Source organism: Centroberyx gerrardi, chromosome 8 (genome assembly GCF_048128805.1).
Source record: "Centroberyx gerrardi isolate f3 chromosome 8, fCenGer3.hap1.cur.20231027, whole genome shotgun sequence".
NCBI classification, from domain to species: Eukaryota; Metazoa; Chordata; class Actinopteri; order Beryciformes; family Berycidae; genus Centroberyx; species Centroberyx gerrardi.
Window position 1 is genome coordinate 28,103,049 of NC_136004.1, and position 18,109 is coordinate 28,121,157.

At 44.5% G+C, this 18,109-nt stretch overlaps 1 protein-coding gene across 2 annotated transcripts in view; it reads right to left on the reverse strand.

Moving 5' to 3' along the window:
• Window positions 1-2,296: 2,296 nt before the first annotated feature.
• kremen1 (kringle containing transmembrane protein 1) overlaps window positions 2,297-18,109 on the reverse strand; it is a 54,595-nt gene continuing 38,782 nt past the window's right edge. Inside the window, exons 4-9 of one of the 2 annotated variants that reach the window (XM_071902148.2) lie at window positions 10,844-10,968; window positions 8,881-9,034; window positions 7,141-7,473; window positions 4,462-4,656; window positions 3,772-3,856; window positions 2,297-2,888 (exon numbers count right to left, since the gene is read on the reverse strand). In XM_071902148.2, coding sequence (XP_071758249.1) covers window positions 2,729-2,888; window positions 3,772-3,856; window positions 4,462-4,656; window positions 7,141-7,473; window positions 8,881-9,034; window positions 10,844-10,968 — 1,052 coding nt within the window. In that variant the 3' untranslated portion in view covers window positions 2,297-2,728. Of the gene's footprint in view, window positions 2,889-3,771; window positions 3,857-4,419; window positions 4,657-7,140; window positions 7,474-8,880; window positions 9,035-10,843; window positions 10,969-18,109 lie in introns of both variants that reach the window. The other variant, XM_071902147.2, reaches the window with a different exon arrangement.

Below are 18,109 nucleotides of genomic sequence, written 5' to 3' on the forward strand. Positions count from 1 at the left end.
TATCCAAACAAATATGCCCTTGTTAGATTTTAACTGTCAGATTTAGTTAGCTTGTGTTTGATTTGAACGCACATTAATTTCCCATTGCTCTCACATCCGCTCTCTCTCTCTCTCTCTCTCTCTCTCTCTCTCTTTCTCTTGATCTATCTCTCTGTCTACGCATGGTCTGCTCTGAACATCACAGACCCAGGGGCATGTGCTCTTGCCTTGCAATAATTAACATGAGTTACAGTTGAGCAGACAGGCAAAATATAGCATGAGGTCACGTTTACACAAACTTCTGATTGGGGAGGAAAAGTTCTTCGTCATTTTGTGGGCTTCCGATTATGTCAGATTCTCAAATGCCGTAAATCCTCTGCCTTGAATTTCACCGTGACATTATGCAGAAAGTGTAACCTTTTGTCTCAAGTGCTCAGGTTGTTGCACATCTCTCGAGTACTTTGGAGTTTGTTTTTTTTCCCACTGAGACTGAAGGCTGAAGTGAATAAGTACTGTTTCACTTTGCAAGTGGAAGCAAATCTAAGTGCATTGATGTTTTGGATCTGTTTTTTTTTTTTTTTATCTTGACAGTGATTGGAGGATTGTTGGGGTAACAATCTGTAGAAACACCAGCATCCGCGGCAGGAAAGGCCAATTACTATGCCAATGGCGCACCAGTAGATTTTGACCTTTCACAACTAGTTTAAATATCACAGCAATGCACAGAACTGTCCCGGCTCCAAACCTGCTGTCAGCTTGTGCATAGTACCATTGAGTGCTTTTGGTTATATTTCTGTCTGGGTATATTGTTTGCGCTCAACCTTTCGGGCTGAAATCAAAGTGACAAGTAAAAGGTTTAGGTCTGCTGTGTCTTGAAAATACAGGCAATATACTGCTGTCTAAGAAAAAAATAACTGCATTCAACCTTTAAGCTAAGTTGCAGTTGATGAATAAAAACAAAAAGCACTTTGACAGATCTCTCAATTGCTTTGCTGAGACACAAAATGAAAGAGCGGACATAAATGTCATCATACCCACACTGAATTACATAATATACAACAATATCCCCCCCTCCCCCACGTAATCAAAAGACAACTTAATGCGAACAATATGTTCAGTAAATGTCCAAGACTACACATAAGAGCACACAGAAATGAGAAACCAAAAAAAAAAGTTTCTTTTAAAGCCTTGTCTGTTTCTACATGAAGAGTTCTATTCCAAAAGGCTAAGTATTTATTTTGGGGGGAAAAAAACAAATCATTATCTGAAGTCCATCATTCAATATCTGTAAAATATAAAAAGATCCAGTCTGTAAAAGTGTTATTTAGTTGAGTAAGGACTTCAGTTATCTACTATCCATAAAAAATGACTGGGATTTATTTTGATTTAATGCTTTCGATGATTTTACAAGATGAGGTGTCACTTTTTTCAAGTGGTGGATATCTCGTTTTGGAACGAAACTCTTCACATGCTGATGACGCCGTCGCTGTTTTACAGAAGTGCAAAAACTCTTCTGAGGGAAACCGGTCTGCTTCATGAAAGAAGCGGATCTGAGGAATCTGAGACAAGGGAAGAGGAGATCCTTAAGGCACTTGAACACCATCAAACCGGAAAGTCTCCCACCCACAGCCGAGCAAAAAACCCCCCCCCCCCCAAAAAAAAACCCTCAGATCTTCCCAAGTCTCGCTAAATGGCAGTTATCTACAAACTGCACCACCCAACCCCCCCGGTGAACGATGCTATTTCTTCTCTCCACCCAAATCCACACTGAGTGGACGAGTGGGTGAGCGCACTCTCTTTCTCTCTGATCTTTCCAGTTACAGCTAGTGATTCATTCCCAAAGTGCTGTGATATCTACCTTTTTTTTTTTTTAGGACTTTTTCATGCCCTGTTCATCTCTCCTCAGATAGTTAGTTGTGGTGTAAAACGCATCATGAGAAACAGTAGCGCTCTGCATTATGGAACCGAGAGTTAGTCCGCGTAGACGAAGAAATACACAACTCTTTGGATGGGAGGATTCTGGTTTTGGCTGCAAGTGTTGATCGTCTGTATGAGGCAGTTAGAAGAGTTATATAAAACTGTTAAGTGTTACAGTGCGTGTGTTTGTATGTGTGTGTGTGTGTGTGTGAATATGTATCAAAGACTCCATTCGTCTTCTTCATCCTCTCCTTGATACTGATGAAGATTTGGTCGCCACTGTGACCCCGAAGCACCTGGAAGAGGCACAGCTCCCTGTTTACTGAAACGGTAAGAGACAGTGAAGTCGGCCATTTTTGCGCCCGGCCGGGACGCGCTTTCCCCCCCCCCCCCCCCCGGTGAGCCTGTAGTCTGGAAGGGTTTTTGGAGGTACATGTTTTTGCCCATTGATTATTAGGGACGTCCATGGATGATGGAGATGGAACCTAAGAGAACCGGAGAAACCTTTCCGCACGTTAAAAGTGTCCTCGTATCTTTCTCAGCGCTGTAGATCTCCCTCCTCTCTACCCATCCCTCTCCTCTCCCGCACCGCAGACACTGACGGCCCCTCTTCTTTGGTGCCGAGCAGGATGGGAGGGCGCAGCCTTTCGGGCCCACGGGCCATTTAGTAGCAGTCACTCAGTCAGTCGTCGTTGGCCACTCGGTCAGTCATTGGCTTGCTAGCTTAGCGCCTCGTAGAGTTTCATTGTCTGAGGGCCCTGGCGTCTGACGGCCCCGGTACGGAGTAGTGGTGGGTGGCGGTAGTGGTGGTTAGCGGCGGGGCGCAGTAGCCCTAGTTGCCCACCAGGGGGCTGAGGTCGCCGTGGTGGTTCTTTAGCTTCTTCTTGAAGAGGGAGATGGTGGAGGGCCGGTACAGGATGATCCAGGGCTCCGAGGACGCCGTGCTCTGGCTGCAGCTGTCCGAACCGCTGACCGTCGGGATGTTGGGAGACCTGGGAGGCAGAGGAAGGGTGAGGATGAGGGGGGGGGGGGGGGGTGGGGGGGGTAGCGATGAAGACAGAGAAGGGGTAGAGAAAGAGGGAGAGAAGAGCAAGAGAGAGGGGAAATGGTAGGAAAAAAAAGAGTGGGGGGGGGATGAAGTGAGTGATTGAGGAATGGAGGAAAAGAGAAAGATGGAGAGAGAGAGAAAGAGAGAAGGTCATTTTAATTTGTTGTAGCTAACAGGGTCTTATGGTGCCTCCTGAATGTCTGATCCTAATGCTGCGTTCACGTCTGATCGGATACCATAAATACGAGCTGCCGACTGTGAAAAAACTCATATGGGACATATGGGAATTTTTTGTGGGCTCTGATTTCTCCCACTTTGCATCACAAACTGTGAAAGTGTGTCCAAACGGTTAAAAAAAATATAGCATTTATTACACATTAACACAGTCAACGCTACTTACGAAAAGCAAGTAATATCTGCTGCAGTTTCATAAAATTACTATTATTATTTATGGAAAACAACTAAGATGCTAGCACTTAGAATGAGAGCCACCAGTGAGAAGAAAGTAAACTCCTGAGTTGTATCCACAATGCCCAAGACACTCTAAATCCAATATGGAGGGAAGAGGCTTAAAGCTTTGAATCTAAAAAGCCTTTATTATCCTGGATTAGAACCAACGCGTTTTGACCCTAAGGTCTTTTCAACATGGAGAAAAATTAGGATTCGGGCGTTAAACACATGAATGCTTCCAATTTGTACCAACGAGACGTCATCCTGTCCTTCTGCTTGTTCTGATATGACGTGAACGCGGCATAATGCTGGAGACGAGCGTTCGGACACTTGACCTTTGGTTGGTCATGCACACCTCCCATCGTCCTCATACTTACTTGACTGTAATATGCAGCAGCAGCTTCGCCACCATGGCTATGACGGTCAGAGTGAGGAGGGCAGCCAGAGCGTAGATGGTCCACACTACAGAGAGAGCAACACAACGTCAGGTGTTGTATCACGGTAATGAAACAAACTGAAACAGACTGAAAGGATTAACAAGAAAAGAATGACTCAAGCACTGCTGGCACACCTGTTAGCAAATGATCTAGAAAGAGCGATGCATTATCAGTGCACATCTGTTATTGTCTGGACTAGGAATACAACAGATAGCGCTTTGAGACAGACTCCTCAGAGCGAGGGAAGAATAATGTTTGCAAGGGGTAGAAAAGCATGAAACGCATCAATCCACCCCACGTAGGTCTGACAAGAGGCCTGATTGTGATCAGCATGTAAGCAGGAAGACACTTATGAGTCAGTGATAGGAATGACAAGAGTGTCACACGGCATCAGTTCCATATATTATCATCAGGGGGAATCGCCCTGGACCGGGGTTTCGAAAAGCATCTTGTGACCCAGTGGACAAAGATGATATTAGTACGTTTGGAGAAACCGGGTCATGCCAAAACAAAGCTCTAGCCCCGAAACCTCCCAGAGCGCCCCTGTAGAGGTAAAGAGAGGTAGGTGTATCATGGGTGGGAACATACTAGCGCTGTGGCCGGTGGTCTCGCTGCGTCCAGCCCACTGACCTGGCATGTTGTGCTCCGGTTTACCGGGGCTGGACGTGATCACGTAGAGGATCTGGGAGGAGCGTCCGTTCGAGGTGCTGTTGGACCTCTCTGTGACGCCGCCGGCCAGCTGAGGCCCCGCCGTGCTGGAGATCTCCTCTCCATCCTCCTCCTCCTCTTCTGCATCCATGGTCCTGGAGTCCTGGCCTCTCAGCGCTGGAGAAACAAAAACAAGCACTGTTTAGACTATTGGTTGTTTTTCCTTCCACAATCACAAAGTGTAAACATTCGATTAGTTTAGAATAGATTAGATGAAACATTAAACAGGAAAGAAGTAAGGTTTTTAATGCCCCACAGCACAAAATGACCATAATACATCTGGGGTGTTGAAAGTGTTGTTGATCAGTACCAGTGACCCAACGATTACTTCATTAGGTGCTGAAAACTCACTTTCCGGACCGTTTTGGAACACAAACAACCCACCCACCGGCATTTCAAAACACTATCCCCCCCCCCCCATTGTGAAAATGTGACTTAATTGTTTGTGTCAATTACGAGCCACCATAGCTCAAGGGGACAGGAGAAGTGAGAGGTGGACTTTTCTAGGAGGAGACAAGTTCTATCGATGTTATTGCAATTCCTACTGGTCACTGACAGAGGTCATGGAGTACGTAATACCCCTTTAATGATCCCAGAGGGGAAATTGGGCCGCTGCCACAGCAAGGAGTAACAGGATATAACATTGAAAACCACTGAAAGTATATAAAGTAGAGTTGTGAGTGTATTTTTAATGCTAACTGCATTTGTTAAGAAACAGATCTCCTTTGCAAAAACATTGAAGCATGTTGTAAACATGTGGGTGTTGAGAGCTTTCCGTCCACTGCAGACATGTTTCAAATACTGTTTGCAATAAAGTCTGACTGTTTGTTTCAACCTGCTTGGAGTACCAGATGGGTCGAGTTGGCTGCATAAAACAACAGTGCCAGAGAGCGCAGACTATTTTAGTGTACGTTTCTATGACTGACAACTCATCTGACACAATCTGAATTGTCCTGATGGGGTAAACCCCACCCATCTTGTGCCCCAAGTAGTTTAAATCAAACGCTCAGAAGTCTTTCCGAATACTTTTTGTTCCAGGCCCGTTCCGCTCTTCCATGAATGGCGGCTGGATGTTTGAGCAGCGTGGGATTTTTTCATATAATAACTCGACCTGACTGTGATGTTCCGAGAACTTCCCACATGTTCCCCATTTGCAAACAAAATGCCCCGCTTCAATTCCCGGCTCAGCTGAAACGTTCTTCCATCGTCATCTGAGAGCATTTATCCTGAAATTACCATTCTACCACTCAACACATCACCAAGGAGATATTAAATGGATTTGGTTCAGACACTGTTATGGGATGGGGGATTCTCTCTTTCTCTCTCTCTCTCTCTGTCTCTGTACCTCATTCCACTACTGTTCCCTATTCTTTGTCTTCATATTTCTCTCTCTGTCAAAACTGGAGAAAAAGGCTATTTCTTTAGCGGGTGACCTTTTCTCATAACATGTCTGAGATTGTTGATTCCCGATCCCATTTCTTGGCAACATGATGCCACATGCGGCGCCAGGAATGAGTCGTGTGGAGAAAAGGCTGTCTACCCGTCCAAAGAGGTCACTGGATTTTGACCTTCCGATATTGTTTTTAGTATAACTCCACCGGGCAAGAAAAATGACATCAAATTACAAATGGAGGTAGAGAGGGAGCAGCGGTGGGTAGATTGCCTTCTAGTGTAGCTGGTGTTGAGCTTGAATGTCAACAACACTGCACTTTCGGTGCATTAAGACAATTTAAGAAGGGACATAACATATTATGGGAAGACAACAGAGAGGAGAGCTTTTCTTTGTTGTTTATTTTTACCATTATTTAGTCTTTATTTATTCATTTTAGTCTCTTGAGATAAAATAACAAATTTTGAGGAGATCAAATTTCCTATGAGCTTATGGCAATATCTCTGGAGCACAGTACAATCATGCTATCAGTAGGCAATCTACAATATCACAGTATTTTGTATGTAGGTGGCATACAAAATTTGAAGCTGTGCAATTCAGCAAGGAACAGATTTGCGAGAGGAAAAACAGCCCTGCATGGCCACCGCAGCTTGATGAGCGAGTGAGTTCCTAGAAAAACAAAACATTTAAATATGCAGTATCACCCGGGGCTGTGAGACATTGGCTAGTAAATGAAAAGAGAAAAGGGCCTGCCAGTGCTGTGATATCTGCCTCGCCAGAGGTAACAGCCATTAGTCTGCCCAATTTAACAGTGGTGTGGGAACCAGGTTGCTATGCAAAACTCCATCATGGAGCCAGGAAGATCAGCACACCTGATCATGCAAATATGGCTCTGGCTGCGTTTGGGGGCACTCTAGTTCAGGTAATATGCTAGAACTCAAACCAAGAGGAAACACAAGAACCAACACTTGTAATCTCAACTTGGCTTGTTTTTTATGGATGTAATGCATCTTTGTATGGTGGATGTAAATAAGCTGTTTATTTTGAACTAAATCCAAACATAAGTGAGAGGCCTTGAGAATGTTCACAAAATCATGTCAGATTTTTCCTTCAATGCATCACTGATGCTTTTGAGAAACTCTGTCTTTCTCATGCCATTCCGACCTGCTTACAGAACCAGAGGAGCACCAGAAAAGCCAGTGAAATCCTACCTTGGTAAAGCATGGCGAACCCCTGGGCCTGGTTGGTGCGGTCTGAGTAGAAGTAGAGTATGACGAAGTCGCCCGTGACGTTGACCAGCTCCCGTGGCGGGCTGCGCCCATCGAAGCGCGCCACCACTTGGTTGGTGTAGCCGTCCAGTAGCTCCACCATGTCTGTCTGGTCGGAGATGTCAAAGTAGGTGAAGTTGAAGAGGATGGCAGAGGATCCAGGCACCTGGATGGTCCAGTAGCAAACACGGCCAGAGCCGTACTTATCTGGGAAGTCAGGGGAGTAGATCACTCCCGATGGAGATGTGTAGTTCCCCCCGCAGGATCCCACTCGGGCTGAAGGAAAGAGCACAAGAAAGAGGAGTCAATGGTCAGAGGTACATACTATCACACCTACTGTGATTGTTACGATTGTTGGTACAGTTTGGTCTCTGAGCTGCTGAGCGGACCATTTCAGCACCCAAGCCCCACTAACTGAGATGCAGCAGATATTTGCCTAGGTGTAAGCTATCATCACTGGTGGGAAATCCTCTTGGTGCACAGGAGGTGACTATCTGAAACTTAAAGACGAGATGAAATGAAAAATGCCTTTTTAACCCTTTTAGATCACATCCCCGGTCATACTGTGCACCTATTTAACAATATATGCCAAAAAAAATACCAAAAATCAATTTCATTGTATTCTTATATCAAAATTCAATCATGTTTTCTTCCTGTAAAACAAAATATGCCGTGTGCTTACGTAAGCATGCCCATAACTAATTTCAACCAATAATATCATGACATCCACCCATCAATCAATCTTCAACTTTTAGCGCACAGAGCTAAGAGGCTAAGATTCATTAGTTAGCTAGCTAGCAACAGCACGGTACTTCGGTGTGTCTTCGGGTGTTATGACACGCCCACTTTTCAACGTTCAAATCAAATTCCTCCCAACGTTATGTCCCGCCTGTCTTTCCTGTTTCACTCGGAAATACGTCACGATACGGAAGTTAGATACTCTCGAAATGCCGTTTCATCTCGACTTTAAGAGCAAAACACAAAACTTTCTCCTAAACAGCAGCAAGCGAGTGCTTTGTCCAGAAAAAGCTGGACTCACCAAAGATTAGTTGAACCTGCTGTGAAAATCCTTTTTTTCCACCACCTCCACTTTCAGCAGGCACTAAGAAGAAGTAATTTAGGTCCAAGGAGTGCCCAGTTTACTGACGTTACTTTACATGATTTCTGGGTAATGAAGTCCTTCAAACTTTAAAAAATTTAAACCGTCATCTCCTGCTGCCACTTGGGGCTGCAAAAGTGCAAAGTTGCCTAGTGCAGCTTTAAGACCAATAGCAAATTATTATGCAACATATTGTGAACTAGTTATATGCCTAAGTGTTGATGCACAACATTGTGTGCGATCAGTGTTGTAGCCGGGTGTGGAGGGGAGGGTGGCTGGGGACACCGAAATCTACTATTGAGCCTTCTGGAGGTTCATCAGAGCCTAATTCAACAATTAATAGAAGGTGTAAACATGCTAACCCCAATGACAGACCCAATCTCACCCACCCTAGGTTTTTACACAGGTGCTAACCCAAATAGCACAAGGGATCCTTACAACAGATCCTGTGTATTGGTAAATGTACATCACCTTACATTACTTTTTCTCTCTTTTTCATTCCCCCCCCCCAAATTCATTATAAATCACACTAAAACTGACTATTGCATGAGAAGTTTTCACTGCAAACGCTAGCTTATACTCACTGTCGAAGATGATGACCCATCCGTCTCCACCGCAGGGCTGGGTGTGGTCGCCGAAGCATACGTGGTTACACTCCATGCTGGGCGCCTCACCATGGTCACGCAGGTCCAGTTCGTTGCCGCAGAAACAGGCATAACCCGACTCCATACCAGCAAGCTGCAGGGCACAAAAGGCGTTATGCAAATCATTGCATCAGCAATTCAAAACAAACTTTGGGTAGCGCTTCCCATAATGCCATTCGTCATGAATCCATTTGTCACGGGTGCCGGCAAGGAAAATACCGGGGGAGCCATTCAGAAAACATTCAGAAGTTTCTGAAGAGACGAAACTTTGTGAGGAAACACATTTAGAAGTACTAGTTTCGAAAAATACATTCAAAATGGGTATTTATTCCATAAAATTTGACATAATTGCATAACATAACTTTGTACATACTTACATAACAAGTTTAAAAACATTTACTACTATGGTTCTTATCTCTCATATCAGCTTTACATGAAATATTACTGTGTCAACACTTAGCAAATAGTTCACTCCATATGCAATTGCTTTTCTTTCCAAAATTAAAGTGACTTGGGTCTAAAGCGCCCTAATTGCTCTGTCTCTCATGATTATAAGATGCTGTAATCTGAGTCTGGATAACCACAACCTCTCAAAGTCACAGCTGATTAGAGGCCTTTCAAACACACACAAAGCTGCATGCAGAGTGTAGAGAATAAACCTCACACAGAAATAGTGCCTATCTATCCTTAAAATCAAAACTGTTAGTAAACTGTTCCTGAAAGTGTTGTCACAGGAATGTGAAACGTCAAAACCATCACACATCTTGACCTCGCCACCACTGGCCGGTCGGCGTCAAAAGCGCTATTGTCCCTCATTCAAAAGGACGCCATTGTGCAATTTTCTGCCGCTAAATGAATTCACACAACTGAAGGTACTGCATCATTTCCCACTCTCTCGCCTTTCCTCATGGAGTAGGAATTTATGGAGGCTCTACTCTCTGCTCTTGCCAGCGTGTATGAAGCTACTTCCCCACTGCATTATTCTATCTGATGAAGAAATCTTTGAGAACACCAACGCGAACACTTTCTGGTGGAGAAAAACAAGCGATGAATCACCGTCTAACTCATCAAGCATGCTCTTTGTCAAAAAGTCACGCGGGACCTGTACTTCTGAGCAGCGACGCTTCAAATGTGCATTAGGGACGGTGACGATCCAAGGGGAGGCAGACGATGCCAATCTGCCGACACATCCTGTAACATCTGCCGCGCTGAGAGGGGAGGGGGGAGGCTGTCAGTGTTTGTCTCCGCAGACAGAGCTCAACTGGATCTGCTGAGACAGAAAACGAACACCTGGCACTGTTTATAGCCGGGACAATGGCGTGCCAGAGTCAGAGATGAGGGAAGCGCATTGAAGAGGAGGTGCCCACTGGGCTAATAACTGTTCATTTCCAGCTGTCAGCCTTGATTGTCGCCATGATTTGTCAACTGCCGGTTTGTTAGAGGAAGTTTGATGGCTGAGTTGAGGGGGGGGTGCAACTGCGCCGGGCATCATTGTGATCGTCGTCAGGAAATTGTCCATAAAGGCAGATGATTTAAAGAACAGCTTGCCTATTACAACGGTCGGCTCTTGTCCATTTTAGACATTCTTTACATAACACAGGCAATTTGCTGGGCGCTTTTCATCCAAAGTGCCTTACAATACCATGAGTGGACACATTTCTGGCTGCGGGAGTAAAACCTATGACCTTGGCAGTATGAGTGCCATGTGTTATACAAGACACAGTCTACAGCTGAGGATTTTCCCTCTTTTATTGCCCCAACCTCCCCTAAGGGAACAGCCAGCTAGGATCTGGGATAAAATCTACCGCTGAAGTGCTTTTGCTTTCTGTTTCTTCACACTAGACACTCAAACTTCAAAATAAAAATAAAAAAAAAAGATTCATAATTTTGTCACACATCTTACCTTGTATCTCTGCTTCCTGCAAAAGCTGATGCAGTTCTGGATGGTGAGTTTGTTGGAGGTCTCGCTGGTTCCCGACAGGGTGGGGGGGTCACCGCTGTCTTTGAAGCAGCCCAGGTTCCCAGGCACTGTGGGGAGACACAAGGAGGAGATAAAAAATATGAGTTATGCAGAATAATGTAGGCACAGCATGCTATTAGCCTTTCCTGTAGAACTGACGTGTAGCTGTGAGGGTGGGGGGTAATTTTAGTTGGTCCATTGCAGGATCAGTCCCAGTAGGTGCTGCAGTTTAAGAGCTGTTGGAGTTTATATCAATGGACAACTAGGCTATTATTGCAATCGTGTTATTTTTTGGGGGCAATAAGATGATGTACATGTGACCAGATGATGTATTTTCATTGTATTTACACACTGAGTGGCAATTCTGCCTAAATCATCCAACTGTACAGCGGTCATGAAGAGGTTATCACCTTCAAAGAGGAGAGGAAGAGAAAGAGAAGGAAGAGAAGAATGACTTTATTTTCCTTCAACCACCTGTGGATGTGTAAGGGTCGAAAAAGTTTCTCATCGCTGGACCAGAGTTGGTCCTGTGGGTGTCTTGGTTTGTATTTTCTGAAACACATCATCCGCTGCAGGCCTTGGACCCGTGTGCGGCTCACAGCTCCCTTGAAGGCTTTCGTGTTTTATACGCTGTGAGTAACGCTTCACTCCAGAAACGTGACGTCTACGGTGACACACTCCACAACTATTCTGGCCTATTCTGAATGTTTTGGTGTTAATTGCCAACAGGCAGACAAAAGTTGGCCTCAGAGGGGAGAGGAGGAGGAGGAGGAGGAGGAGGAGGAGGAGGAGGAGGAGAGAAAGAGGCGAGGGGTAATGGAGGATGAGGAGGAGATGGGATGGGAAGGATGGAGGGAAGAGCGGTGGGGGATGTTTGAGTCATAGCGAGAGAGAGCTGGAATCTAGAAAATGTACATTGTTGGATGTGAGAACTACATTCCAGCACATTAGGGACAGGGCCTTTTCTATGTATTACTATGTGTCTTTTCAGTGTCTATGCGTGTGTGTGAGTGAGTGAGTATGTGCGTGAGAGAATGAGAGTCCTCTATACTCTGCCAACAAATGGAATAAAATTTTAAATAGTGGCATCTAAGCAAGTATTTGATGGATGGCAGCATGCAGGAGGCGGCCAAGTCCAACACCTTATGTTTACACGGAACGCAGGTTCAACGTCAACCCAAACATGCACAACATTTTCACAATATGATATTATGGCACAGTAAAAATTCATATTTAAACCGTCTTGGGGACAGTTTGAACTGCTATCAAAAAGATATTTATGTCCCGATTTCACAAAACGATGCACTTAGCAGCTACGAACGACTACAGACGTCGTCTCAACTTCCATTTCATATTTATACGGGTCTCAGCGTTGGTGCAGGCCGTCGTATCAACATCTATTTATTGTTAAAATGTTTGCTGGGAAAGAGCTGGGGATATACGACACAAATAGGCCGACAATCACAGATGGATCAAAGGCCAGACAGATGGGTGGGAGATGGATGTTGACACCCTCCCAGATCACATCCAAGTCAGACAAGTCAGCCCGCCTCCCCGAATCCACTGTGTATTCATCAAACACTGCACAAGCGTTCAAAATCCAGCACAGTGATTAAACACTGCAAAGCCTTAAAATTCAACCTAATAGCTTAGGAAGCAACAACAAAGCCTGCAGCCGTCTATACATCCCACTTGTGATTTGTTTTTCATTACGATTCAAACAAGCTTACTCTTGTTTTCATTTCCAACGAATTTGACAAACAGAAGTAAATGCACAATCTAATAGTCATTTCCACCATGAGTATGAACCCCTCCCCCCCCAAAAAAAAGTTCTAATTGGAATTTGTGTCATCCGATCGAAGGCTACAAAAGAGAGAGAAAGACGAGCAAAAACTACGTCCAAAATAGCTGTCAGTGTTGGTTTGAGATGCGACCTGAGCATGCCACAATGAAAAGCATGTGACATTACAATATATTCTATGTCAACTATCTCCAGCTTCCATTTAATGTCTCCAACTTCAGTTAAAAGTTTTCAGTGCTAAATTCACTGAGGTCTGCCATCTTTCAGACTGAGCTTGGAGTGTGATTTATCTTTGCAAGAGTGAAAAGTGTGGATGGAGGGTGGGTCAGAGGGTTTGTGGGATTGCACATGTATTTCCTGCATTAAAGTAAATTTCCTGCAGTTTTACATACTCAAAATGATTAAAAAGCTCTTTGAATTTAAATTAAATCAGTGTAAATTAAGGTCAAATCTGATATTTTGCATATTAAACAGATTTAAAAGCAGTATACAAAAAATTAAAACAGTTCAATTCTGAACATAACAGAAGATGGTGAATTTATTTGAATAGGCCCGCAGCAGGCCCACCACACGGAGGTTAAGGTGTTTGTATTTTTGATTATTTCCTGAGGCTACACAGTACCAAAATGAATTCATATGCAAATAGAGCAGAGATCAGCGATGCAATTTTCCCTCATACCAAAAAGGATAGCTTAGAGGTTTATTTGATCATCAATTAAATATCACACCATAGTGCGTATGCATATGTGCCCTACCTTAATTTGTTCATGACAATGAGTCTTGCTGTGTTGTTGTTGAAGTCTGACAACAGGCTCAGAGACTGTTGAGTGGTTTAGTCCCCTGCCTCTGAACACCAACACTGTCCTAGAACATGAATCCCGCCTGAGCTTTCTGTCATGTGTCTTCTCTACTTTCCCACTGTTTGAACAAAGAATTAGAAAACCAAGGTGGGTCGACTGCCCCTCATCTTCATCCTCATCAAAAAAAGAAAAAGAAAAGAAATGTCTGACAAACGTGCATGTTGAAAGCTGGAGGCAACAAGAAACAGACAAACACTAGGTCCATTTCTAAGGGGCAGCCATGATTTGATTAAGAACATAGACAAACAACAGGTACAGCGATTAGACTTAACTAAAAAAAATATTAGGATTGTGAACTACAAGGTGCAGAGTGTGTGATCCAGGCCATTTGCATGTCCCACACATTTCAGTGCATGAGAGCTGTCAGAGTTTACTGCTGCACTATAGAGGGGCATCACTCAAGCCTGCTGAGTTCTTCAAATGAACTAAGATGTCAAGTCAGCACATGTACGAACACACTCCCTAGTGGAAGATCTGCAGTCTTCTTCCATGTTTTGCTTGTGGGGTGAGAAAGGACTGCATGACCAAGACCACACACATGCACTGTCGTCGGGCCGCCTATTGTTGCCAATGTAAACTTTTTGGCTGGCACCAAAGCTGCTCTACATATACAGCAGATGCTGCAGATGCTTTCTGTTTGTGTAAGGATGAGATGCAAGTAAGGGCAAAGCCTTCTGGGAAAACTGGAACATGTCTTCGACGCAAAGCCCTCGCAAATGTCCACAAGAGATTGTGAAGTTGAAAGGCAGAGGGGAGAGAGAGAGAGAGAGAGAGAGAGAGAGAGAGAGAGAGACACTCCCTGTGTTTCACCCACGTCTGCTGACCGTAAAGTGACCGGCAAGCTTTTTGGCTGCAGCCATGATTTGCTGCTGTGAGGAACAGCGTTTGACAGATGAGTATGCTAAGAGTCAACACTTTAAGACAACGTGTTCAGACTCCCTCAGTCCAGTTATAAATCATGTGGAATATCCCTTTTTACAGCCACATCCAGCCCAGAGCTTTATGAGTGGATTAATACGGTGCTTTGCATCATTTAGCGTGACGCCACGGCGCACACTGGCAGAATTAAGGGCTGGATTATGTGATGAGTAAAAGGCAAACACGACAGTAATGAGAATATTTGGAGCATTGAATAGGTACTTCATATTTTCAGAGCGAGACAGGACGTTGCTGGAACAGCACTTTTTTTCCATTCCTTAAATATACACTGGATTAAACCCAATGAAGTGTGCAGGACGGGAGCGGAGTAGAGAGGGAGAGATAAACACCTGGTTGGGAACCGGCAACCTCCCTCCGAGCAAGGCAGGCAGGTACCACTTCAGTGGAGCTTTTGAAAAAGCAGAGGAGAGAATGCTACTGCGGGGCTCAACAGCCAGATTAAAGGCAGCACACCTCTTTTTTCACTTGGCTTTGACAAGAAGATTGCAGACTACAGTCAATTTATCTGTCTTTGTCCTCTTCTCGTCCCAGGGGCTGTAAAGCGCTGGGTGAAGAGCGGCAGGTGGTGGGATCGTATCACGCCAAGCGCAATGGAGGTTTGTATGGAACTGGAGACGGAGCAGGCGGCAGTCTCCGCACTGCACCTTCGAATGCTGCGAACACAGCATTTATCAAAAAAAAAAAAAGCCTCTCTGGACGAAAACTCCTGAGCAAAGCATTGTTCCTTAACATCTGCTTCGCAGGCGCAACAAGTGCAAATATCTTCACGTATAATAAAAGAAACACACAAACACGTTCGACACACTTCAAAGCTGTCAGTGGAATTTGGGGTTTAACGAGCCAGAGGGGAGAGACAGGGAGGAAACACAAGGTGTATAAACGCTCCAGTCAGCCCAGACCGGACCTGTGAAAGCCCTGGGAGATCACAGCAGGGGGCGACTCCCACAAAGTGGAAGAAGTGAACAAAACAGACACAGAGAGCTAAACAAGGCTCGACGGCAGCCAAAATCATCACAACCTGGCAACCTGCTGCCCTAACTCGGAAAAGAGCAGTTAGGCAGCAGTTAGTTAGCCTACCCACAATGCAACGCAGACAAAAGGCAGCAGGCAAAACAACAAAGTTCACGGGTGTCTGTCTACCAGGGAATAGGAGACATCTCTGTCGACACAGCAGACACAATAACAGCGCCGACCCAAAACACATCAGAGAGAGAGAGAGAGAGAGAGAGAGAGAGAGAGAGAGCGAGAGACAGAGAAAAGCACAGCACACAGGGATATAACAAACAAAACAACATCAAACACGTATGGCAGGCTTTGGCAAGTGCACTTGGCAGGAGGCGCAGGCCAGCAGGTTGATGTGCCGGGGGGTTCATCTCGCTGTGTTATTAAGGAAACGTAATTACAGTCATAAATTTCTATGGCATCTGGAGGATAGAGCTAAAGAAAAAGACAAAGAGAGAGAGAGAGAGAGAGAGAGAGTGAGAGGGAAAGACTACTTTTTTTTTTTTACAGGACTGTGGGTGTCTCGCTTTTCAAAATAGATTTACTCTAAACAGCCAGCCTCTGCTTGCTTGTATTCCACCCAGCGCAGCGTGCCAGATATTTTCACTTAAAAGATGAGGTAAGAGAGAGAGAGAGAGAGAGAGAGAGAGAGAGAGAGAGAGAGAGAGAGAGAATTTACCGCCTTGAGGAACACTGAACCTTTAAGTGTCTTCTTTATGATCATTGTAGAAACAGGAAAAGAGTTAAGTAGACAAGCCATTCTCACAGAGTCTGTCCTCTGCACAGTCTGAAATAGAAACCGAGAGCAACAGAGCCCAGCAAACATTTTGATGTGGAAGAGACGGTCTGTGCCAGCGCTCAAAACCCGTGTAAATATAACACCGAGGTAAAAAGTCAAATGACGTCTGTAGTCCGTAGCTGCTACCTTCATTGTTTTGCGAAACTGGGACCTAAATATATTTCTGGTATCAGTTCAAAACAGTTCCCACACACACAGAAAAATAAAGGTGCAAACTGGAACCGAAAATGGTTCTTCGGAGTGATCCCATAGAAGAAGCATTTCTGTCTCCATAAAAAACCTTTCAAGTTCTTAATTCTTAGTTATTAGATGGTGGGTGATGGCATAAATGTGGAAAATAACCAAACCCCCTGGCATCACAAGAACCATTTTCGGCACCTTTATTTTTCTGTGTGCAGAGCTGTTTGAATATTAATTTTTACTGTGCTATAATATAATGTGAACATTTTGCACTTGTTTGGGTTGACATTGAACCTGCATGTATGTAAGCCTGAGGGGTTGGTGCTGCAAATGCTGATAAAACCAGTAAGGCTCACGCACCACACTCGCTGCTTACTTTTTCAGTAAATAACATTTGCTTTGTGTTCTCAAACTTTGTCCCTGCTGGCCACCATATACTCTTTCCGAACGTGAGCCAATCAAAGCAAAACAAAACAATGGCTCTTTTTTTTTTTTAATTTATTTTTAGGCATTTTATTTTTATTGATAGAGACAGTGTTAGAGAGAGACAGGAAGGTATGGGAGAGAGAGAAAAGGGAGAACATGCAGCAAATGACGAATGATTCGAACCCGGGTCGCTGCGGGAAGGCTCCTGATTGGCTGTCTGTTACGCTGCTCTACACCAGTGATTCTCAACCTTTTTCATATCAAGGACCCTAATTTAGTCCACATTAGGACCACGGACCCCCGTTTGATGAGATTTTGTCTCTCGGACCCATATCTAAGAATATTTTTATTGTCAGATTTGATTTTGTCCAGAATTCCATGACTATCTGTATTGTAGGTAGAGAGATAACAGTGAAGCTATGATAAAAACAGTCGTTCTTCTACATTCAGTAATTGTTTTAACTTCTTGCAAATGAAATAATGGTGAAGTTTGACAACTCATCAATTTGCTGGGGACCCCCTGGAACCCCCTCAAGGACCCCTGGTGGACCCCGGACCCCACGTTGAGAACCACTGCTCTACACCAAGCGGTAGCATCCAAAACTTTCCCTCCTGTTTCTCCGCTTTCAAGCCAAATGCTTGCTGCGAGCGCTCGTGACAACAAACCACCGTTCTTCTCAGGTCTGCTGTATGAACGGCCTCTCACTCTCTCTCTGACTGAAGAATTCGGGACGTGGGAACAGTAAAGGTCAGTTTAAAAGGGGCTGACTGATAATGGCCACAGCGCCCACACAGATCATAAACGATATCTGTGTATCTCTGGCGTCATTGTGTGGGTGATCGGCGAGCGGCGTGGGGGTTTCCTTACAGGATAATTCTGGTCTTGGTGAAAGTTACGCCCATTTTCTAAAATGCCCACTCTCCCTTATGAAAGCTAGAAGGATTTCATAGCTGTCGTACATTTTACCTATATTTTCTAAATTTGGAAACGGGTCATCTAGTGGATAAGAATCAACCTTTTTATTATGATTAGGTCCCACTGATCTGTGTGTGTACATGTCGTCTACATCATACTATAAAGCAAGGAATCTCTGTCTGTGAGTGAGTGTGTGTGTGTGTCCTTCGCATATCTCGAGAACCGTTCGTCCGATCTACTTCACACTTGGCGGGTGTATTGCTGGGGCTAAGAGGCTTGAAATGAG